This window comes from Python bivittatus, unplaced genomic scaffold (genome assembly GCF_059951505.1).
Source record: "Python bivittatus isolate LINGU-HERP-01145 unplaced genomic scaffold, Pbiv_v1 ctg000520_np1212, whole genome shotgun sequence".
Classification (NCBI taxonomy): Eukaryota; Metazoa; Chordata; class Lepidosauria; order Squamata; family Pythonidae; genus Python; species Python bivittatus.
The window spans coordinates 3,241,266-3,265,609 of NW_028277080.1; the positions used below are offsets into that span (position 1 = coordinate 3,241,266).

A 24,344-nucleotide genomic window follows, 5' to 3' on the forward strand; every position below is an offset into this window, starting at 1 on the left:
ACATTTGAATGAGTTCTTAAAATACATTTGCTTTTAGAATCACCTCTTCTGTGATTTTTATGTTCCATTAACACAACTGTTTGTTTTTTCCCAAATTGTATAAACACTTTGCTACAAAGGGATTTTAGTTACAAAAGGGGAGGGCAGTTCATACATATGCCAAGTATTGGAGACATAGGAGCCATCCTGAAATGAGGCAAACATGGTTCAATTTCACATTGTTAAAACTGAAAATAGTGCACTTAAGAAAAAAAGTCATGGCTAATACTGCATCCATAGTCTCAATTAGACAGGAAGGTTCCCATTTACATTTACAGTAATAATCTGCGCAGGAAGGCTATGCCTTGCAACTATACTTGAATTGCTGCTTACGTAAGAGCCAAACCCAAGGATCTAACCCGCTCAAAGAGTAACAAGATAGGTTGGAGTAATTTTCCATTTCTCTTGTGTTGAAATAAATTCATCTGAGTTTTTAGTATAGCCTGGTTGTTACTCTTTATTTGAAATCCAATCTGATTCTTCTGAATCAGAGATCCCTCTGTGATTTGATTAATGAAGCCAGTGCTAACAAGGAGAATTCCCAAACTACAGAATCTCAACTTTGTTTATTTTACCAGGGAAGTAACAGAGCATTCAAAAGAAGCTCTTACATTTCCTAGAATAAAGATACAACTTCATAGCTGCAAGTTGCAATGAATTAAGAAATCTAGTTGTTATTCATAAAAGTAAAGCCAGTTCAAAATCTATGTTCCCGAGCCTTAAATAATTTTTTCCCTGGGAAGCTGCCAACTGCTAATATAAATCTAGAATCATAGAGCTAGACATAGTTTATGAACATATTAAGAATTTACAGGAAACCTCTGTACTGAGTTCTTTCTAGCCTTTGCCATCCAGAACCTTGCTAAAAAAAAAAAAAGTTGGCCAAATTCTAATCAAGCCAGCCAATGCACATCTCCTTGGCCATTAACATTGTTTCTTCAACACAGCATAACTACTGTGGACTACACAATAGAACTATCTGCAATCCTCAACATTATTTTGAGGCAGTAAATCCTACAAAATTTGGTACATCTTTAGAACTAGACTGGAAAAGCAAAGAGATTAAAAGCCTAAGAAAACACTAGATGACTCTCCTGCTACTATAAATTGCAGTTATTTGAAAACCAACAAAAATTCCTATCAATGCAAGCAGGTTAGTTTATTCAGGTTTTACTCTATGATTCTTTAATGCCCCAAACTTCACCCAAAGGCATTAAAAATAACAGTATCCACTGTCTGAAACAATCACATAAGCACCTGAAAATGAAGCAAACTGTTGCATCAAACCACAGGATTTTATAGAAGTTTCCACAATGTGGCAACAGCTTCTTGTTTCCACCTGCCCTACTTAACAAACAATTCTGAACAGCAATCATTCTGCAGATGCCCTTAAGGCCTCTGCAGAAATAGTGAAAGAAAGTTCCTCTAACAAGATTCAAATATTCAAGTGTATAAACATGATTTCAACATTATGTACAAGGAAGAACATTTGCTTTTGTGCCATCTGAAACCGCCTATGCTGTGTCCTGTTAGAATATAAGTGATTAGACTACTGCACTCTGTCACCGATCACCCAATGACCTTGGACCAATCTTTAGGCCAAGAAAGAATCTTAACAGGCTGGGGCAAGGATATTTAGAGGCCGGAGTGAAAAGCATTAACCCCAAACTCTTTGGAAGAAAAACACAAACACCATGCTACAGACACAAACTGTAGGCAATTGGCCAGACACATTTTTCATTTAGGATACTTTTCTGAGATTTTCAATTGTTCTTCTAGGTGTGGACTGATCAGAAAAGCATCCAGATTCCCACAAGAGAGTTAATAGACAAAATGGCAGCACTCCAGTAGGAAGTTAAACATTCTTCACTTAATCAGTAACACTCCTCTTCAACAGGAGACAACTGAAGTACAAGAAACACTTACAAGCAACCTGTATGTTTAGTTTAAGAAAATCATGTTATGCTTTTTTAATCAAGCCAGCCATAGGTCTTCACCATTTTTAAAATCACACTGGTGATTCACTCCCCCTTTCAGATTGGAAGGTTGTTTAAAAATATCCAAGCTACAGAAAAGCTTGAAGTATCATGTCTGAACTGGCCTGGATATCTTTTTCACTTTTCTGAAGTCATGACTAACTCTTGTAACTTCATGGTTGCTAAGTAGAAAGTTATGCCTTTTAAAGGCTATTCAAATGAAGGAAGTAATATTTCTCTCCAAGACATTCCTGACAAAAAAAAAGACGAATGTTATGTGTGTATCCATATATTTTCAGTTTCCTCATGTCACATTAAATTGGTAAATTAACAAATAGGTAACTGTCAATTAAATTAAATTGAAGGAGTAGGAACTGAATGGATTTCCCGAGCAACCCAGGGAAGGTTGCGGGCCGAATGGCATGCACTGAAAAGGCCAAAACCGGAACTCTCCTACATTCATGATAAAATGAGACCGATCCGGCATTTCTTAATGTCTCCGAGACATAACTTTATGCCCCTATATGTAACTCAGATAATAGTTTGCCACCTGTGGGATTGTTGTTTTAAACAGGAGGTTTTTTTCGAAAAGTAACACCAGCCCTCCTCTCCGAAATTCGGAGAAGAATTCGATTCTTGCAACCTTCGGCACGCCATTCTGACTGGCCTCTCCACCGGTTAAAACCACGAGAAAATAAGATACCGCCGCGGAATTTTCCGAACCCCTTTCCGGAGGTCGTCAGTCGGCCCGCCCCCTCCCACCAGCGATTCGCTGCTTCACGATCCGACAGCCTGTTTGCGCACCGCGAGCCGCGGAGGGTGGAATTATCCGCCCTACGGCAAGATCCTGTTCCGCTTCTAAAAGAACCTCGTGTTTGGGGTATATTCGCAGCTCTAGATTTTAGGGCCGCGCTTTTAAGCTCCGTCTTTTCAGCCTCGATGGCAGCGCTTCTCGATGCAAACGGAGCTGGACGGCAGGGATCACGGCAGCGCGCCATCCATCCTCAGAAAAAGGCGCCCGTTAGGCAGCCAAGCAGGCGGGGGCTGCGCTGGCCACCGGTGCCATGAGAGAAAAGAAACTTCCTTCGCTAGCAACAGGCGGTACCACCGCTGTTCGTACCGCCGGGGCCCAGGCGATTACAGCCTCCTGCCCAAGAGGCGCGACCGTGTTCCCGCGGTGGTCCCCGCGGTGGTCCCCACCCCCACTCCGTCTTTTTATTCTCCTCACCCCTTTGCTCATGGTGGCGACTGCCGACGATTCTTTGTGGTGCTGCTCTCGGTCTCCGCGGGGGGGGTGGTCTTGGCAGATAGAGAAGGAGAGATTGCCACGTGTGCGCTGCAAGCAAGTGAAAAGCCCGGCTGGGGAACGCTTGTTGGGCCGCCCCCCCCTCTTCACCGACCGCTTGCCGGATCACCCGCGGAACGCAGCCGGAGTGACCGCCTAAGAGCGCCTGTGCCGCCTAAACCCAGCTGGCCAGCCTCATCCGCCCCGCCCTTGAGCGGTGCTGGCTCCGCCCTGAGGAAAAATAATGGATAGGTGGAAGGGCCTCTCGGTCGGTTTACGTCGCTGGAAGGGCCTGGCGGGCATTACCGAAGCGATTCTTCTCGGGTTCTCGTGTCGGCTCTTTCAAGTGCCTGAGAAGGGGACGGGGGAGTGAGCCTCTGCTCTCTGCGTAAAAGCGAGCGAAAAAATCTAGCTGTGGACTTGCTCATTGTGCGCCAGTTACTCCATTTGAACGCTTTTCGCAAGCGCCTGACTAGCTGAAAAGAGAGACCTGTTAATTCTCGACAGTACAACTTTAAACGACTTTCTAGATGAGCAATTAAAGTCGAGGATAGATTCTAACAAATGTGAAATAGAACGTAAACATTAGACATTAAACTAGCAAAACATCTGGGATATACTTTTAACTTTATACAAATACACCACCTTTCTTTTATACTGAAACATTAGAAATACAATGATGTAAACGTTTTCATAAAACGTATTTCTAAGAAATGTCTAGAAATTATTGCACTGAACACAGCAACCAGTATGTTCTCTCTAGGAACATGAAGATGCTCTCCAAGTATTTGTTGATGTGAGCATGAGTGGGGGGACTCCCAGGTTTACTAAACAGATGGGTATATGGGACCATTTTCATCTTGCAGTATTTATTTTATTTATTTTTCTCAATACCATTCCAACTTTGGAACATTTGATTTCTTATGACATCAAAGTGATCTGTCTTTGTACGAATCTTTCTAGCAGGGACTGAAGAATCACAGAATTGCAGCTATTTAAATATTTCATTTAAACCTACGTGTCTTCATCAAATTGTAAGACACTGAAAGGTTGTAGGAGACTTTATATTCTCCTTTTGTAGATGATGTAGATGTCAGAAAATACAAAGATATTCACTGTTCTGTGAAAAATCTTTTTCCTAATGTGTTATTATATATAACATAAATACATTTTATATTATATTTACTAATAAATATAAATATATAAACTTTTAAAGGAAATTGTTTAAGGGAAAAGTCATTGCATTATGTAAAAAGTAACCAGTATGAGAACAGAATTCAGAAGTATAAGCTTTCATCCTCCAGAAAGGCAACGAATGCCCTTCCCTTCCCAATATACTGTACACTCCCAGTGGTGATTGCCAGTAGAGCCTGCAATGTTGTACTTATGTAGGAAAAAATAGGAATGCTGTTTCCACCACTTATACTTAAGAGAGTTCCTGTTTGTGAATGGTGGTTAGGTGGAAGAATCCTGGGGGTGGGGTGGGGTGGGGTGGGGGCAGTGAATGTGTGTGTGTGTGTGTGAGAGAGAGAGAAACAGGAAGGATTTTTTTGTTTTCTTTATTATATTTAAAAGGAAAAAAAACAATAGCTATACACAATTATAAATACCAGGGACAAATTATAAGCCAAGGACAAAGTTCATGGATCTGACAGGACAACTTTTAAGATTTATCAAGTCTGCTGACATTTCTTCCTGCTAACCATATGGGGAGAAATAATACTGCAAGGAACCATGCAACATGCACTTCAAAAATCAAGGAAGAACAATCAAAATCCTGAAGGCTCAGCAGCTTTTGCCATATCCCTCTTTCTAGTTGATGGAAAAGAAAATAATACTTGTTACACTTCCTTGATGGGATTGATTTGGTTTCTAGGAGCAAGGGCTTGGTTATCTAGATGACAGACTGTTGACATGAGATGGGTTGAACCTCATAAAAATTGGTAGAAGTGTGTTTGGATGTAGCATGATAAGCTTAATTAAGAGTCTTCTAAAATCATTTGTGAGCTTGAGATGAAAACCTGGACCTCAGACTTATGCACTACAGAATGATGTTGAAATATTGCTGTAATAGGGCTTATTAAGCCATTCACCAGAAATCGGGGAAAAAACCCGGTAGCTCATAAAGGCCATGACCTTCTTTTCTATACACTGGGACTCAGGATATGGGAAATAAACAACATGCCATCAAATTGAGCTTGATCTCTGACTGTATGGACAATGCCCATCTTTACTTGTCCTCAGCAACAGTCAGTAGCTTGTCTAAGGACATTCCACTGATCTCCCTGATCCTGTCTACCTATCTGATTTGTTGTCTTCTCCTCCTTCCCTCAACCTTGCCAAGTATAATAATTTTTCTAATCCAGGATCCACTTGCATCACATACTCATACTTGGCAACATTCTTTTTGATAATTATTGCTGTTGAATATCTTTATCAAATCAGCATGTTATCACCTGATTTGAAGTGACCCATTCAGGTCCACCTAAATTTACCAAACATCCTATGTAGTATATGCTTAATCTCAGTTCTGGCATTTTTAATTTTACTTTACTAAGCAACGGAAACCCTGCCTCCTGCGCACGCCAGCTGGGTTCTGCTCTAGGAAGGAGGCTCTGGCAAACCACTTCCGAAACACTTGCCTTGAAAACTGCAAGGACTCGTCCATGCAGTCACTGCAGAGTCAATAATGACTGAGCGCAGATTTTTTTAAAAAAAATGCTTCTTATATGCCGTTTTCCAGTTGTATGCTTCCTTGTAAAATGAGGAATTAATCTTGCAATACTGACACTATCAGCAACAAAGTTTTTTTGTAGCTTTCATCAAGCCATATCACCACCTCTGGATCTACTTGTGAAAGACTGACATTCTTCCCTAACAAGGAATGCTTTCTGAACTGGATATGCCATCATTTTAAACCAGTTTTCTTGGCAGTGATACAAAAGTGGTTTGTAAAGAGATTGAAAGAGTAGGATTGAAGCTAAAGATAGAAACTTGATAAAGGAACATATATTTGAATGTTTATTCTCCAGAGCCAGATGAATTTCATTCTAGGATACTGAAGGTACTTGCTGATAGTCTAGCCAAACTTCAATGGGTTGTCTGAGGATTCCTGGAGAATGGGTAAAAGGCCAGATGACTGGAGGAGGGCATATGTTGTCCCTGTCTTCACAAAAGGATGAAAAGAAAGATTCAGGAAACTAAAGATCAGTTAGCTTGATATCTGTTTCCTGGGGAGATTCAAGAAGAGGTCATGAAGAGATTAATCTGTAAATGCTTGGTTTTCCACTGTCCCAGAATGCAACCTATAAAATAATAGTTTAATTATAGGAAGATAGATTCTGATGGAAAGGGAAAAAAAACCTCTGAAGTCTGAAGCTTGTCAGTGTGGCTAACTACTGGATTTGTTCAAACAGAAGCCAGAAAACCACTTTCAACAGATGCTTTAATTTGCACCAAGTAGGTGATTTAACTCAGCCTAAATGACCCTTTTCACCTCTATCATTGTCTTGCCATGGGAATTTGAAAGAGGAAGACTTTATCCTTCTCCTTTTAGCTAATAAGTCAATGATGATTTCATAGGAGAGTTGCAAAATTCTGCCAGAATCACTACTGCAGTTAGAAGTGGGATTGTATACCTTTGTTGTATAGATCAACAAAGAGTTTTAATTTTATTATTGGACGGGTCAGATTCCAGAGCAGTGCATGTTATGTGATCACTGACCAAACATAAACAAACTAAAATTTAAAAAGTGTATGATTCTCTAATTGTATATAATGACTTCATATAAGATCTGATTTGCTGAATGAACCACAGATGGCTGAAATCATGTAAGGTAAGCCAGAAGCCATGGTTTACAAACCCTAGCAGCTGGGCTCACATAATACACAAAGCCACTAGCAAATCATACATTTGTTTAATTTGTTAACACAACCAATATGTTAATGAAAAAAGAAAAAAAACTTGGAATATCTAAAAACATAGAATAAACAAAAGAAGAAAAATTTATTAAATTGATCCCAAATAATACTCCTTACCCCTTTAATTTTTATGTATGTGGGAGGAGTACTGTATATGAGAGAGCAAGGATTAAATCAATCTCTGTCCCTGAAAAATCTATAGATAGTTTCTCCATGTGTAATTCTTTAACTAGAAAATTTGGCTCTCCAAACTGATGTCCATGGAGGCTTTCTATTTGCCATCCTATTAAAACTGAGGTCTATGTTCTATTATTGAGCAAGAACCACACCATTGCTGTATCAACCAAGCTTTCTGACAAGTGTCAGATTTCCTCTTCTCTATTGACCATTATTCTTGTCTCTTTCTCTCCTCTCCTTGAAGATGGCCCTTACTCAACCCAATTCTCTCTCTGTTCCTTGCCTAACCTTGGTCTATTTCTTAGCTTTGCTATTTTTCCTTTTTCCCATCCTTAACTTTCTATTTTGCTATATAGGATCACGTTTGTTATTTAGTGCTGAGATTCAGATGTAACAATTATATTTGTGATTACCCAGAGTCTCTTGGCAGCCATTTTACAATGGCTTTACAATGAGACCCATTTCATAATGATATCTATGACAGTTATTCTAAATATGCCCACAAGTCTACAAATGTGGGAGAAATTCCTAGTCTACTATATTTTGCAATTTACCATGTAGGATTTGGATTTTAAAGTTTTATTTAAAGATTTAAATTTTGTTTTTAAAGATATCTGGCATGGGCTCTCCTGATTGTAATCTAACAATTTGCTGAATTCCAGGTTTGTAAAATCATCTGATACCAATTTTAGTCAATCTCTCTTAGACTGTGTTTTATACAGCTGAACTATTGGGTATGCTAAAAAAAAACTAATGAAAACATTTCGCATGAAATTATCATAAAGTAGTGCTAAAATTATATATTGCTGACATGTCCTCTGAAACATTTCCTTGCTTTTTCACCCACACATGCACACAGCCACATTTATATCAGTTCTAGGATCAAATACTACAGAACAGTTAATGTGCTAACCAAAGATTAAATATGCATCAAAACCCATGGAAGCTTTAAATTCAGGCACTACATTTAACCTGTATGCTATATAAGCAGTAAATGGAACCACAGAATTTCCTTTGACCTTTCAGCTATAATTTTCTCCTGCAGTGTAGGGCCACCTGCAACTCTCAAGTATACACCAGAAAGGGTGTAAGGAGAAAGATTGGGGAGATGGAGGATGAAACCAAGGGCTCTGCTGAGTGACAGCAGTCAGGAATTGCCATTGGTGCAAGTGCTGGCAGAAAGTATGCTGCCCTCACTTTTGACTTATATTCTGCTTTAGCAGTGAAGGTTCTGTCTATACAAGAAGCAGGAGAAGAGAAGTGGAGTGAGAAACATCTCCTTTAGTTCCAGCTACTAGCCCCAAGTCTTCTCTCACTCCAGGATTAAGTATTGGCATCAAAATAACAATTATACACCACTTCTCTCTTCCCTGCTTCTCCTGCCACCGATGGCAAGATTTATTTATTGGTTGTTTGGGCTTCTATACTGCTGAATGATATGACTTGCAGTGGTTTCCAACAGCAAAGTAGCACAGTACACAATAATTGTGAGCAACTTCATCAGCAAAGTATTGTATAAAAGCATTACAGTGGCTAGGCAATGTTCCTGCTCATCCTTCCCAAGAAGGGTCCAAGTAACCTTAAATAAGGCCCTTGGACAGTACAATGATGCAATGTAGCTGAAAAAGTACAAGCGCTTCACTGCCTTAATTGCCATGGTGTGGGTTCAAGCAAGAGCAGTTCTTACCTCCCATACATAGGTATATACACACACACACTTTATTTTTTAATCTTGGATTTAAATGGAAATTATATTTTTAAATTATTTGTAACTATTTTCATTAACTGTTTTGAATATCTTTTCAGGAGAACAGTTGGGTTAAAACATTTTAAATAAATCCTGCTAAGACATAAATTGAACATACCCTGCTGAACACTCTTTCTGAATGCAGTCTGAATGTTCAGAGTCACAGTGGAGTTGTGCAGCCTATGAATGTAATCTTCATGATGTGTCCATAAAGATGTGAGAGAACAGGAAGTAAATGCAAAAGAGCATGTAATTCAAAGATATTCAATAATTCTATTCAAAGCTCAAGCAGGATTGGCCATTACATTAAAGCACTGCCTACTTTCTGATGAAGCAACATAGCATAATGCAGTACATGTTTTTGTTCAATAAATGGATAGAATTTTAGTCAGTTTGTGAAGATATGGACATACTTCTTTGCTTGTTGATTTGTTGAGAGTTACATTACAGCTGGCAACTTGATACCTTCCAGATGATTGGACTACAACTTCTGTATGTCTCAACCATAATGGACAGTGTTCAGGGATTCCTGAGGATGATAGCACCTTGTTTTTCATCAGTGCTTTGAGCAGATAGAGGCTTGAACCTATTTCATGAAAATATATGATAGTCTCTGTGTATACACTAGAATTTCCATTTTGGAGAAGTTGGAGACTGTTATTACTGTATTTCACTTGCATTCCCTGTTGCTTTGCTCCTCTTGAAAATGTTCTTTATCACATCAGAACTGGCCAACAGAAGCAGAAATCAGCTATGATATAAATTATATTCAAAAGCAATCAAGAAGGACTTCTGTTTTTTAAACAGCAATTTACTTTTGGGAAGCACAGAGAACACTATGTGATTATTTTTAATTCCATTGACTATCCAGCTGTAATTATACTTGTCTCTTACACTCGGTTGGCTTGTTTTATGGATTTAATGACATCACCTAACAAGATAAATCTCCCAATTCCATTAAAGGCAGCTTCAAGGCAATATGAAATCATGATGAGAAACAAAGAAGGAAAAACAAAGAATAAACATGCATTACTCCACAAAAAATATTATGGGGATTCAGAAGAATCTTTAAAAATAGATGGTCAGTGTTTTAAGTCACCAATTACAGCTGTCTTTTTATATAGAGATTTGGCTCATTAGAATCAGATGAGCGTGAGACTCTGTCAGGCTTGAACTGGATTGAACCGGACTGGACTCCAGTTGGAGAACTATTGCAAGTTTTGACAGCAGTTCAAGGCTCTGGTGTTCTCATAGAAGTCAAAATGATCACATGCCTATTACGCTCAGTAAGGTGCCATTTATTTCCATGAGTACCTTTTCAGGGATGGAGCACAATTGTGCCTCTGTTATTTTATGTATTTCTTTATAAACATTTGTATTTTGGTTTTCTACTAAAAATGTACTCAGAACAGCTTTTTAATATATATTATATTGTTTGAATTTGCAGGAATTAGTGAAATACAATACACTTCACAAAACTGTCATATAAGAAAATCAGTAATTTTTATGCTCTTCATCTTTATTTATTTTATTTATTTCTTCCATTCTGTCTTTCTATCTAGAGAGCACTCAGGATCCATTTTCTAGTTCATGGTGTCAACCTCTGTGAATGCAGCCATTAAGAGGAACACTAAATGTTGAGTATCCTGGAACAATAAGAAATGCTGCTAATTAAGCAAATGAAGTTGGGAGAAATGTGGAGGGGTGAAGCAAGTGGCTAAATAGGAGATTGTGGATAACTTGCATAGTTAGAATACATTATTGATTCATGGGTATCACACTGCATTGCAAGAGCCTGGGTGATTCAGATATTGCACTAAGCTGCAATGTTTTACTTTGGCTTAGTGTACAATCTGCTGAGGTGCCTTTAGGTCCCAACTTACTTTATTTTTAGGTTCTTTTAATTAAAAAATGGAAGTTAGCAGGCTGCAAAGCACCAGTCTCCAGCATAATACAGTGGTACCTTGGTTCACGAACTTAATTCGTTCCACGACTCTGGTCGCGAACTGAATTGGTCGTGAACCGAATCAAATTTTCCCATAAGGTTCAATGTAAATACAGTTAATCCGTTCTGACCCCTACGAATGTGGTTGCCAACCGAATCAAATTTTCCCATAAGGTTCAGTGTAAATACGGTTAATCCGTTCTGAACCATATGTATTTTTTTTTTAAACCACAAAAATATGAAACAAAGTACAGTACAGTACAGTATGAAGAGAGAGAACACTAACCTTGCTTGAGGCGACTTCTGGTGTGGAGGACAGGAAGGCGGGTGGGGAAGCGGTTATTGTTTGGAGGGAGAGTCCCCCTCCAAAAGGACATCGGGGAGATCTCCTTCAGGGGTGTCCTCTCTTCTTTGTCTCTTAGCTGCAGGCTGAGTTTTGGCGAAAAATCTGTCTAATGTCACTTGTTTTTTCCTGCGCTGCATAACCCTCCAGAAGAGCCCTGTTTCATCGCAGTTGAACACTTGATGAGCGACATATCCTTCCGCCTTCATGAATTCCGCGAATTCTTTCTTGTAGGTTTCTGCAGCAGCCTTGTCAGAACTGGAAGCCTCACCATGTCTTGTCACACTGTGGATGCCACTTCTCTTGCGGAATTTACCAAACCAGCCTCTGCTGGCTTTAAATTCTTCACTTGTTGCACTTGTAGAGGGTTTTTTTTTGCAGTAAATAACTGTGCAATTTCCTGGCTTTTTCACAGATCATAGCTTCACTAACGCTATCACCTGCCAGCTGTTTCTCATTCAACCACACTAACAAAAGTTTTTCCACCTCTTCCAGCACTTGTGTCCTCTGCTTGGTTAACATCGTTACTCCTTTTGCCACATCAGCTCCTTTGATGGCATCTTTATTCTTCAAAATAGTCGAGATTGTTGACTTCGTCATCTTGTACTCTGAGCCCAGATCAGTCACATGAATACCACGCTCATGCTTTTCTACAATTTCCTTCTTCAATTCAATGGTTATTTTCTTCAAAACTTTATTCTTACCATTCTTGCTCTGCACTTTCTTTTTACCACCATGCTTGCTCTGCACTTTCTTTGGAGCCATGCTAAAAAGCACACCAAAAAGCTTCACAGCCAGTGTCTGTCTGCGACCGCGATCTCACCTACAGGAAGCCACAACCACATGTCACAGCAGGGAAGATGGTCGCAGGTCACGTTCGTCACCCGATGTGGAGTTTGTGAACGGAAGCAAAATTTTGCGAACGGTGCTGGTCGCGAACCGAATTGTTCGTGAACAGAAGCGTTCGTGAACTGAGGTACCACTGTATCTGTTTCTGAGTTAAGGTGATAAATACCATCTGAAAGAGTAGCAGATGGAGGTGGGAAACATTCAGCAATCAGACTTTTGGTAAATAGGTGTTTTATGACAAGCCAAAACTACTATAGCATCACTGAATGTAAGAGCGAATGTGGTGATCCAAACCCCAGTCCAGTGGAGGAATCTACTGTTACTGCATCCCCAACAGATGGCCATTCAGCCTGTGTTTCAATGCCCTCAGAGAAAGAGTCAACCATCTTCTGTGGCAGTCTGTTTCATTGCTGAACAGCTCTGACTGTCATAAAATTCTTCCTGATGTCCAATCAAGATCTATTTCCTTCTAATTTAAGTCCATTGTTTGAATAATTCTGCTCTGTTGCCTACATGATAGTTTTCAAGTATTTGAAGGCAGCTATCATGTCTCCCCACAGTCTTCCCTTCTCCAAGCTAAACATACCTGATACCGTTCCTTGTAGGTTTTTCTTTCCAGTCTCCTTATCATCTTGGACTCTCTCCTAAGCACATGCTCCAATTTGTCATTGTCCTAAAATGCAGTGTCTGAACCTGGACACAATATTCTAGGTGTGGTCTTAACAACAAAGAATAGAAAAGAATAATTTTTGTGGATCTTGATTCTGTACTTCTGTTGATGCAACCTAGGACTGCATTTGTTTTTCTGCAGCTATATCACATTATTAGTTCATATTCAGCTTGGGGTCTACCAAGATATGCAAAACCTTTTTGCATGAGTGGCTCCTGGTATAGTTGCCAATCTTTGTCCTCATGCCTTTGATTTTTCCTACCTAAGTGAAGGACTGCATTTGTCCTTGCTGAAATTAATCTTACTGGTTTCTTCCCACTCTACCAACTTGCCAAGACTCTCCTGAATCTTGATGAGGTTCTCTAAGGTGTTTGTTATCCCCCCTATTTTTGTGTTATCCACAAATTTGATAACTGTCTTTTCTAACTCTTCATCCGATCATTTATAAATATGTTGTACAGGAGCCAGAATGAAGCTTGGGGTGCAATATTTCTATCAGTCTCAAGCTTCAGGCCTGCTGTTCAACCAAAGTAAAATTGAGTAGCTCTCCCTTTTCATTGTTACCTTCTACATGTTGTCTTATTCTTCTCATTCACTTTTATTTTGAATAGATATAAATATATGTTTTGCTGTTCTTGGCAATCTGAGCTGTAGAGAGATTCTACCTCTCCAGTTCTGGGCTATCTGTATGTAGCCCTGTGCTGATCCTGTGTTCTGTATGCTGACCTACCCTGGCTGTCTTTCTACATCCTATATATGCCCTTTTTTGTTAGTTTTCAAATCCTCACTGAGCTTTTTGTGTGGCTGTATTAGGTTCTTCTGGCTGTTTTCCATTCTTTTCCTCACTGAAATTATTTGCAATTGTCCATTTAGCATCATTGCTTTTAGGAACTCTCACTTGCCTTGAGCTCTTCTTCTCATTAGCTTTCCTGCCAGAAAAGCAAGAATTTATTGATCTGTTTATCAAAATGTGATTGTTTTAAAAGTCCAAAATACCCGTTTGTGTTGACTAAGCTTTACTTTCTGCTAAAATCAAGAATTCCAGCACTACACATTCATTTTCCTGCAATGTTCCTGCTAGTTCTACATAAATCATTCATTTATGTAATTTTATTAGTGTACACAGTAAACACGTTATCTTGAAAGACAAAAATAAATGGTCCCCAAGGACTTTACATTCTAAAGCATACGGGGGGAGGGGGGGGGAGAAAAGGCTCATCTCTTGTTTTTCATCAGTTTCACCTTTCCACCTTTTCACTGAATTCTCTGTCTGCCAGAGTGTTTAAAATACATTGATGGAAAAAGAAATATCAGGGCTGTGAACTAGACTGGAAATTGAAAACTTCATAGAAGAGGGTGATACCAAACCATTTCTATTCTCCATGTTCGTATAATCACCAGAGTGAAGCTTGACTCATTCTGTAATTTAACTGCACTCTTAGCTCCTGATAATTTGAGGCCTCAGTCATTAAGATTCAACCTGCATCTTACTGGAATGATTATAATGCATCTAGCTCTTGCTCCTGGCCAGGATTCCAACAGATCTTGATAACAAATTAATCCATCCCTAGCTTCTGGCTAGGAGAAAAGAAGACCAAGGCCTACTCTATTATTTATATCTCTGTATAGAACAGATACTAAAATTGTCCAGCCCTTGACTTATTAGCAGGTAGCAGCTCCTGACAGATAAGCAGGTTTAAGCCTCCAGAGAGTCCCAGAGTTATAGGCTAGTAAGCTTTTTTTTTAAAAGGGCAAGAAACCATTTCTGTCGTGTTGCCAAGAAAACTACAGGGTTGTGTCCACAAAATCATTTGACTCAACTGACACTTCACTTTTTACATAGCTTCAATTTTAAGGTTTCGCTGATAGATATCTATCCTCCCCCCCCCCCCAATTTCTTTCTCTGTGGCAGAATGTTAGCAATGGGCTTTTTTATATCATACATTTATATGAGAGCCTTCTATCTGTACAATAATATTGCTAATTGCTTAAAAACAGCAGTAAATAGGGTGGTTTCAATACTTGTTGTTAGCTCTGTTCAATATTTGCATCTGTTCTAGATGCATCTAGAATCAAACTAACTGCAGTTTGATTCCTTTGTACTTGTATGTGATTCATTGTGCAGCATGTCAGTTTGAAACAGAACAGCTCTAGAACATGCTAGAATGGGCTGGTGCTACCAAAATGTTCTGGGAAGGGATGCCACAAAGATGATCTTACCCTCCCTTCCAGCTTTCTCCAGTGTGATTATTAGCCCATTTTAAATTGTGTGGATGGTTTTTTGAAGCCATTCAAAACTAAAGCCATTTAAAATCTATGTACTTAAGCAATGAAATGTGCTTAAGTGATCACACAATGAAATGTTCACCCACATATCCCGTATTGTAGTTGAGGCATTAGTAGTTCATGGGAATATAGTTGGGCAATTCTCAGAACAATAAAGAGGATTTCGTACCATGAAAGCACCACTGCAAACATTTTTTTTCTTATTAAAGGCACTCTGTTTATTAAAACAATTGCATAGCATGCGTCAGCTTCCACTTATCGGTGGTTTTCCCACACGAAGATGGAAAAAAACATCACACAGAAGATGATGTTGTTTTTATTTGTCTAGCAGAGATGGCAGTTGTACAAATTATTCTGCTTCAGAGACAATCACTTTAAGTGATACGGAGGATCTCAGAAGAAGTATTCCATGACGTGAAAAACTGCAGCCAGTGTATACTACATTATTTGCACAGATTTCAACAAATGTGATTCAAGGTAGATTTTTGTAATACTGTTCATGATGATCCATTATGTCCTTATGGAGCAACATGCCTGAGCATACTTTCACATTGTCCATTGATTAATAGTGACAGACAGCAGTGTTGTAAAAACCCCTATGAGCTGATACTATCATGAAACATAGCTGCAAAACAAGAAACTCTAGGTTAGATCTTGCCTCTGTTGTTTCCAAGGGACTTGCCTTTCTGGGCCTTTCAATTCTGCTTTCCAAATTTCAACATTAACCTCAGTAACAGCTGAATGTCTTCCTTGTTTAATTTCCCATGTGAGGAATTCTGCAAAGTAAGCAGTTATGGGGGAGGAGGATTAAGTCTCCTCCCCCTAGGCAGTGGTCTTAATCAGGATCCCACATGCTTAAATTAAAGAACCTCTCCATTTTTACCTCATCACTGCCATCTTAAAAATAACCCTGGGGTAAATAATTCCTGATCATAAAGGAGTGCAGTCATATTGTTTATTATGGCAATATTATAGAGCCTCCAGGTCATGCTGTAATTCATAGTGAGCAGACCATGCTTTATCTTTCTTTCACCCCTTTTTTTAATCTGAGAAGGATAAGAGAAATTTGAAATTGAAACACTAGTCTCTGACATTTTGGATGTTCTGCTATGCTGGATTCTTTCAAGGATTTGTAAGGATGGCTTCTATATCACATGGACTATCATCTTTCCTTTTGGTTCATCCCCACACACATTGTCCCCATTGCCTCACTATGAAAGCCAAGATCGTGTTCAGGTATGTCTCATGTCTATTCAAGAATTGCAGGATTCCAAATAATTAGGCACAATTTTCAACGGTCATTTGAAGATTATTCCTCAATTTACCTTCATTGTTAATTGAAGGCACAGGTGCTGTGGTCTTAATTTTAACAGAAATATTTATTTTAGCTATCTTTGCATATTGTTTGAAGTTTACATTGGCTCTTCTATTTTATGGGCATGGTAGTCTTTGTAACAGTTTACTTCTGCAAAAGTGAAGAAGCAATCAGAGGGAATAAGGGTAGAATTACAGATTAGAATTCAGTATTTGTGGAAAACAGATACTGATGGGTGGTGGAAATAATGTGCAGTTCTCCCACATATGCTTTTAAGTTAAAAATACAGAGTTGAAATAGGTCATTTAAGCCATCAAGTCAACTCTCTCTTCAGTGGAGGAATCTAAATTACAGCATCCCAGAAAAATGGCCGATTAATCTCTGCTTGAACTTGTCCAGTGAAAGGGAGCCCACCACCACTCTGGGTAATCAGACCCACTGTCAACCTGCTCTTACTCTTAGAAAGTCTTTTCTAACATTTGATCAATTGCTGTAATTTAAATCCATCATTCTGTCTCCTGCACTCTGGAAGGAGAGGAAGAACAGGTCTTGAGTGTGACACCCTTTTCTCGACTTAGAGAATGCTATCATATCCTCCCTTAATCTCTTTTCTCAAGGTTAAAACATCATACAGGGCTGTGCAAAGTTTTGATCAAATCACGCCACTGAAGCACATTTGTGAATCAAAATAGCCAAACTGATTGGATGGATCTGAGTGCTTCATAGTATTTCCAGGTGCTTCAAAGATTCTATGGTTTTTCTGCTGCCTTTCATACACTGTTCATACAAACTCGCTTTGATTTATGGAGTAAGCTGCAAGAGGGCTCAGTGACATGAACAGCTGGTCAAAGAATTTCATCATCTCATTAAATTCCTTAACTATCAGAGCTTTTTTGGGGTGGGAAGACGATATTTTTATTCTTAGCTTTCAACCTGTGGCTAGCCAGAAACTTTAATTTTGCTGTTCTTGTCCCAATGAAATGCTACATTTGTGCTAGTTAGGCCAACCCAGGTCTGAGTTCACCAGAGTGCTCAGTATTCTGAGTATGTGCTCAAGGCTGACCAGACCAGACACCCTCTTGGTGATTCTGCATTTGGAGGTTCCTGCAGCCACTGCTGGAAGTCAAAGGCTGTACCACTCCTGAACTTATTTTGCTGCTTTTCTTCCACCCTTTATTTTTGTCTTCCCCTTTATTTGAAATCTAAATGCAAGTGGGGAATTGAGCTATTGCGTCAGGGGAGACGGTTTGCCTTTCAGATTTATTACCGGTTGCTCTGATTGGGCTGGGCATAGATCTGAAGTGCTTGTTCTCTGTTGTCAGTGAAATCTTGAGAGGCTTCTGCATTCATGTAGTTGGAGGAGCTCTGCTCTAATTTAAAAGCTTTCACAATCTAGAAAAGTATTTGCAGAATTAATCAGCTCTCTCTCTCCTAACTTTGCCTTTTATTATTTGCTTGCTTTTAAATATATTTTTATTGTTAAAATAGTGAAATACAAAGAAGTCTATACTGAATTTTTTAAAAAACCCTAAATATATTATAGTACTGAAATGAACTAAACATAACAAAAAATAAATAAATTAACAATAACAAAAAATCCAGAAATAGATGAATTTATCATCAAATCTTCATATTAAGTGACGTGTCATCTTCTCATTTTTAGAAGACAAATTCTTCAAAAATGGGTAACAAACATATCCTGGATCCATTCCTTAAATCAGGAGAGCAATTTTCTTTCCAGTAAGTTCTCTCTGTTGTACCCCAAGCTCAATAAAGCCAAAGCCTTTCATAAAATGACAAATTCCATATATTAGGAATATAATTAAATATCATATTGAAATCCTTAAATATAATATTTTTTCAAAATTATGTTAGCATAGGTATTCATTTGAAACCAAAACGAAGCTATAATGGAACAAGGCCAAAGCATGTGGCTTAGAGAACCTTTACATTTTTTCCATTGCCAACATTAAATATCTAATCTCCATCCCATTTTAAACATTTCTGATGGGTCCAATAGACCTGAAATAATATTTTCTGATGTTCACTTCATTTGAATCATAAGAATATTTCACATTTTTAATACCTGGACCCACTGATTTTTCAAAACTGGATATTCCAATTCTTCCTTCCATAAATCAAATTTACTTTTTAATGTCTTATAATATAAATTGTTGATTTCTAATGAAGTGCAGCTTCCCTTAAGCTTAAATTACAGGTATCTCAGAGCCTGATAAAGCATCCAGGCCATGCTGTTTTGTAAATATATGTTTCAGTTGTATATACTGCCAAGCATATATTGAAGGCAAAGTCAAAACTCAAAAGACAATGTCTCACAATCAACAGATTTAAAGTATTAATCCCTTACAGTCTACTGGAGTGCATGGCTGTAACCAATTTAATGGCATAAATAAATCATTTCCCCCAATATTTTCAGATTTGAGCAATACCATAAAGCCAATTTCTAACTCCAAAATCTTAATGGGAATTTTTACCATTCAGTTATAACCACTGAAATTACATGTTTAATTCAACAAACTATGATGGACTTTGGGAGAGATGTGAAGTATGTTATAGAATCTGTATAAATTGTAATTCCTAGTCTCCTACAATAGATATAGATATATCTATATGTCAGAAAACGACAGACACGGGTTCGGTTATCCAGTAGACAGAAGTTTTTATTGGGCACGTTTGCAAAGGTGGGTCCCTCCCGCAGCAATGGAGGAACCCCGAAGCAAGGTCTGACAGGTTTTTATACCCCCTATCTGTCCTCCCCCTCCTGCGAGGGCTTGGCTCACAATCTCACCTTTTTTACTGCCCCGGAGCGCCGCTAATTAACCGCAAAACCGCAGACATTCCACTTTCCGAATCCAATCAGCGCAATACACATTCCAATCCCCACTTGACCCGACAGCCGCCCCCTGCCGTTTCTCTTCACTCTGGTGCGAACGTGCCTCTTGCCTGCAGTCTTTCCTCTCTCCTGCCGTCCCTCTCCACTCTGGTGCGAGTGTGCCTTCTGCCCATCCTCCCTGCTGCCACCCCCCCAAGGCTGCCCCATGGTGCACAGCGCTCTCCCCTAGCAAACATGGTTCGTTTGAGGCCCTCACTTCTCCCTGCCTTCTCACATATAGATATACTATAGATATAGTAAGCAACAAATTAGACTTATTCCAATAATAGTGTCCAGAATATAAACCATATTGCTCAACAAGCTTTGATAATGACATTACATAATTATATAGCATAGGCATAATAATATGGGCATATAAAAACAATTTACATTCAATATCAAGTGCTACCCAACCTTTATTATCTTGAGACTGTAATAGAAAAATCCAGTGGTTCAAGGATCAAACTTAAAATTAAAGGAGATAAGGGACATTCTTGTTGAGTGCCACAATGTAATTTAGAGTTGAGAGACAAATCCATTGGTGATAACTCTAACTTTTGGGTAAAGACACAAAATTGTAATCCATTAAACAAAAGGTAATGGAAATCCCTATTTTCTTAAAACATATCTCATAAATTCAATCTAGACCATATAAAAGGCCTTTTCAGCATCTAATGAAATGCTGACTCTAGTTTACTTGCAGCTATATCCATAATTTCAGTCATCAGGCAAATATTGTCAGATGCTTGTCTATTTTTGCCAGATTGAGATGGGTGTATTATAGATGGTATTACTTTCTGTAGTCTTCTAGCTAATATTGCTGTTAATATTTTAGTGTCCACATTAAGCAGAAAAATTGATCTTTAGCTAGCACATCTTGCAAGATCTTTCTCAGACTTTAATATTACTGTGATGTAGGCCTCGAAGATGATGAAATAAATATAGAAGGATTAAATGATTAATTACAGACCTCAAACAACATAGATGTTGTGATTGTTTGCTTGGTTTAATTGGAAAATGACACTGACTCATTTTTTTTCTCTGACTTTAGTATAGCCAGAGTGTTGATACTTATAGACAAAAGTACAATTATATCTATCTTCTCTAGCAGGTTGTGAATGAAAAATATATATCAGGAAGAAAACGTCTAGCAGTGTTGCTTGCCCTGTCTGACCAAGAACTACATACCTTTGCTAGCTGCCTTTATAGTGTGACACAATATTAGTACTATTAGTAATATTAGTTCCTAAGCCAAGCATGATTCAGGGCTTAATCTCTTTTCTTCATAGATTCTAAGAAATTCTCAACATTTTCTATCCTTTATATATCTACCATATATGATAGATAATGACAAGCTTTGAAGATTTGATAGGTCACATAGATATACAATTTCTACACAAATATGCAAACTGGCATTAGCAGGCATAACCATTTTAATCTTTTTGATTACATTAATTAATATGTTTTTAATGAGTTTTAAAAGCATTACATTTCCTGAAAAAAATACATACTAATGTAACAATAATGTATATATATTATATAATAAATGATACCCAAGTAAAAACCTAAACTGTTGTATAACAATATAAACTGCATGTTAAAAAAAAAGGAAAGGAAAATCTAAACTGAACTAACTAAAATAAAAAGGAACAAAAACTAAAGGAAAAAAACCCAAGCGACCAAAAAATTACCAAGCAAGCAAAGAAAATAGGGAAGGAATTCCCCTCCCCAAAACATTAATAAAAGTTCCACGCTAATCAATGCGGCAGTTCATTTTCTGTAGTCTGTGAATTAATGTTTTGTGATAAAAGGAATGATGACTACCGCTACTGGAAAGTGTTCACCATGCCACCTGTTATGCTTACAGTAGCCTGGTATTTACAGCCACTTGGATCTGCACTTGAGAAATTGGGAAAGTTTAAATGAGAGGGAAGAGTGGAACTGAGGAAAGTGGAGGATTGAAAACTGGATAGTTAATGTAAAAGCAGCAACAGCTTTGTAGATTAGACAAGCAGGAAGCCAGGGCACGGGGAGTAGACCAAAATATCAAATAGTGCAGCCTTCCCCAACCTGGGTGTCCTCCAGAGGTGGGGGGTTCAGCTCCTAGAATTTCCCAGCTAATATGGTCCATTGCTGAGGATCCTGGGAACAGGAGTACCATGCTTGCAGTACCATGCTTGCAGAAGGCTGAGATAAAGGATTTGATTCTGCAACGTTGTATGTAGAGCTATGACGCTCTGACTTGTTCTGTATTAGGGCTCCAATTATCCTATTACAGTGATTTCCCATCTGGTTCTAGTGCTATATTCCCAGTGCAATCCTAGCATTTCCTTCCCTACAGCAAAGACCAAAAACAAGTGGAAAACCAACAGATAAAGAGACAGCATTGCAGGATGTGCAACCAAGGTGGAAGTGACCCACCAATCAGTGTGGGATTTCTTCCTGTGTGAAGGAAAAATAAATGAAATTAATGTTCCACCTTTCTCTCTGTTGCTACCAGATGGAATTAATGGCTGTTGCTGGGTAACAGCTGACAGAGAGAAAATATAAATGGTTTTCAGCAAAGTCTAGTGAGGGCAGTTTGATGGTACCTTGTCCTGGTCTCTTTCTTCTATAACCTCTGACCTTTTGAATATTCCCAGATGTGTAGTTACCCAGGAAGAGAGAAAAACCACTTTGTCTACGTTCAGAGGCTATTTATTTCTTAAGATGCTGGTTATTCATTACATCATAACTTGGATTTTTGCACTGGGCAGCATGCTGGATTCAAAGGCCTAAATGGCTCCTTCAATTCTTTACTGATAATTATCTGATAACAACTGAACCAGGTTTTGAGAGACATCTGTACTCCTTTCCATGTTTGCTTCAGACAGTACTTGTAACTCCAACTATCTCTATTTACCATTGGAGACACTGTGAAAGTTCTTTTTCAAAACTATGGAAGGCCACAGTTGCCATGCTTTAGATTTCAGCCCTCCTCTGAGCCTCTTAAAAGAAAAAGTTGATGCATGTTGTCTCTAGCTAAGGTGCATATCAGTGCACACATGAACACCAAGCCATCATCCAGCCTGCCCTTTCACATTGGCCAGTTGGTCAGCTTTGATGAATATTGATGAGTGTGATCTTTGCCAGGACAGACAGCTGCAGAATAATTGAATACATGGACTGGAGAGATACCACGGTGAACCTTCCACCGTGTGAAATACATAAAAGAGCCCAGGCTTTGGAAGAATGTATGTTACTTGGGGTTAGAATAGGGATGTTGTAACTAAGTAGGAATGCTCCTACTTTTTCTATTAGACAATGGAGGGTAAGAATTCTCAGGGGCCTCTTACCTTATGCCTTTGCTTCCTTCCATGATTTGACTGAGCCAAGGCTTCCCAAACCACGGGAACAGAAACAATGCTGTGACTCAGCTCTTTGGAAGATATCAAGTAATGGAAGAAAGAGTGCCAATGTGTGTCTGCAGAGAAGTAGGGGAAGTAAAATCAGCATGCCCACGGGGATCCATGGTGATAATAATAATATGTTATTCTTTAAGGTGCCATAAGACACTTTGTTGTGGTTGGTTTCATGTTCGATATTTTTTAAAATCAGTTTTTTTAATGAAAACATATTGTTAATCTCAGATTGATATTATTTTCTGTTTTGCACATGATTGCAAGTATGTATTGTATCAGTTTTTAAGATCCCGCAGGTTCCATTATGTAGGCTGAACTTGTAATGCCCCAAGGATTAGATCTCCCTCTTCCAGTTTTTCTAGAACCTCTTTTCCTCATAGTTCTGACCCTTATCTCCTTTCACTACTCAAACCACCTCTGTCTGTCACTATTCCCACCAATTTTTAGCTGTTTCTGTCCTGCTGTCTTAACTGGGTTGAGGAAGAGTCTCCATGAGGATAAATATCTGATGTGCCCTCTTACCTAGCACAAGTGGATTCCAAGCCATCTGCCCAGGAGTTCGTAGGTGGTGATACTAACCCTGATCTTCATGTGCCCTGTCCCCCAAGGCCAGCTAAAATCATTGGGCAGGGGGTAAGTTCAAGCAGATCACTGGTTTGCTGCTCTTGATACTAATCAGGTTTTTAGTGCTGCTTATTTCTCAGCCCTAATGATGAAAGGCAGCACATTTTTAAAGCTGAAAACAGTAGCTTAAACTATTGGTTCTCATAGTCGATGCCATTAGTAGGCATATGTTTAAACAAAGAATCAATCTTTTCTGTGTAAGCTTTCTGTACACACTCCTTATTCAAGATTCAGGGCACTCCCACAAAGCTACTGGCCTCACCCCTCTTATCTTGTGCAGAGTCCTCATTCCTGTTCCCTGGGCATGGGGAAGGAGGGGGAGGACTAAAAGGACAATCTGGGGAAATGGAAAATTTGGTGCCTCTCCAATATCTGTGCTACAGCAAATAAGCCAGGGATTGTGGGGTGGGGATGGGGGTGGAGGAGTAGCAAAATTGCTGCTGTGGTCACTTAGCAAGTGATGGTGGTAGGATACTAAGAAACCCAAGACATCAAGAGTAGACAAGATGCATGTTTATGCTGATTGGAACCTACCCCGGCCCAGGGTTTCCGCTGGAGTTGAGCTGAGCTGACCAACTTTCAGAACCCAGACATGTCCTACAATATGGTGGAGATTGTCTCTGGATAGTTTTGGTCCTGTTACACTCCTAAACATTTACAAAGAACTCCCCAGAATCACTAAGGCAGCTTGTAGTGTGCTACTGTTTTATATCTTCAGACTCAGTGTGACCTGTACTATATCTGCTTGTCTTTAAGACAAACAGATAAATGGAGGAAACTTTGTTGCAAGCAGTCCTCCCAAGAAAAAGCCATACTAATAAATCCACTTTCCAGTCCAGCAGTGTGGTTATATACAAGATTTAGACTAATCTT

At 38.9% G+C, this 24,344-nt stretch overlaps 1 protein-coding gene across 2 annotated transcripts in view; it reads right to left on the minus strand.

Moving 5' to 3' along the window:
- The window catches only part of ATP1A1 (ATPase Na+/K+ transporting subunit alpha 1), a 29,085-nt gene extending 25,610 nt beyond the window's left edge, over positions 1-3,475 (minus strand). The window contains exon 1 of one of the 2 annotated variants that reach the window (XM_088147523.1): positions 3,244-3,475. In XM_088147523.1, the coding sequence (XP_088003649.1) occupies positions 3,244-3,255 (12 nt within the window). In that variant the 5' untranslated portion in view covers positions 3,256-3,475. The remainder of the gene's footprint in view (positions 1-3,243) is intronic. The other variant, XM_088147522.1, reaches the window with a different exon arrangement.
- Positions 3,476-24,344: the final 20,869 nt, after the last annotated feature.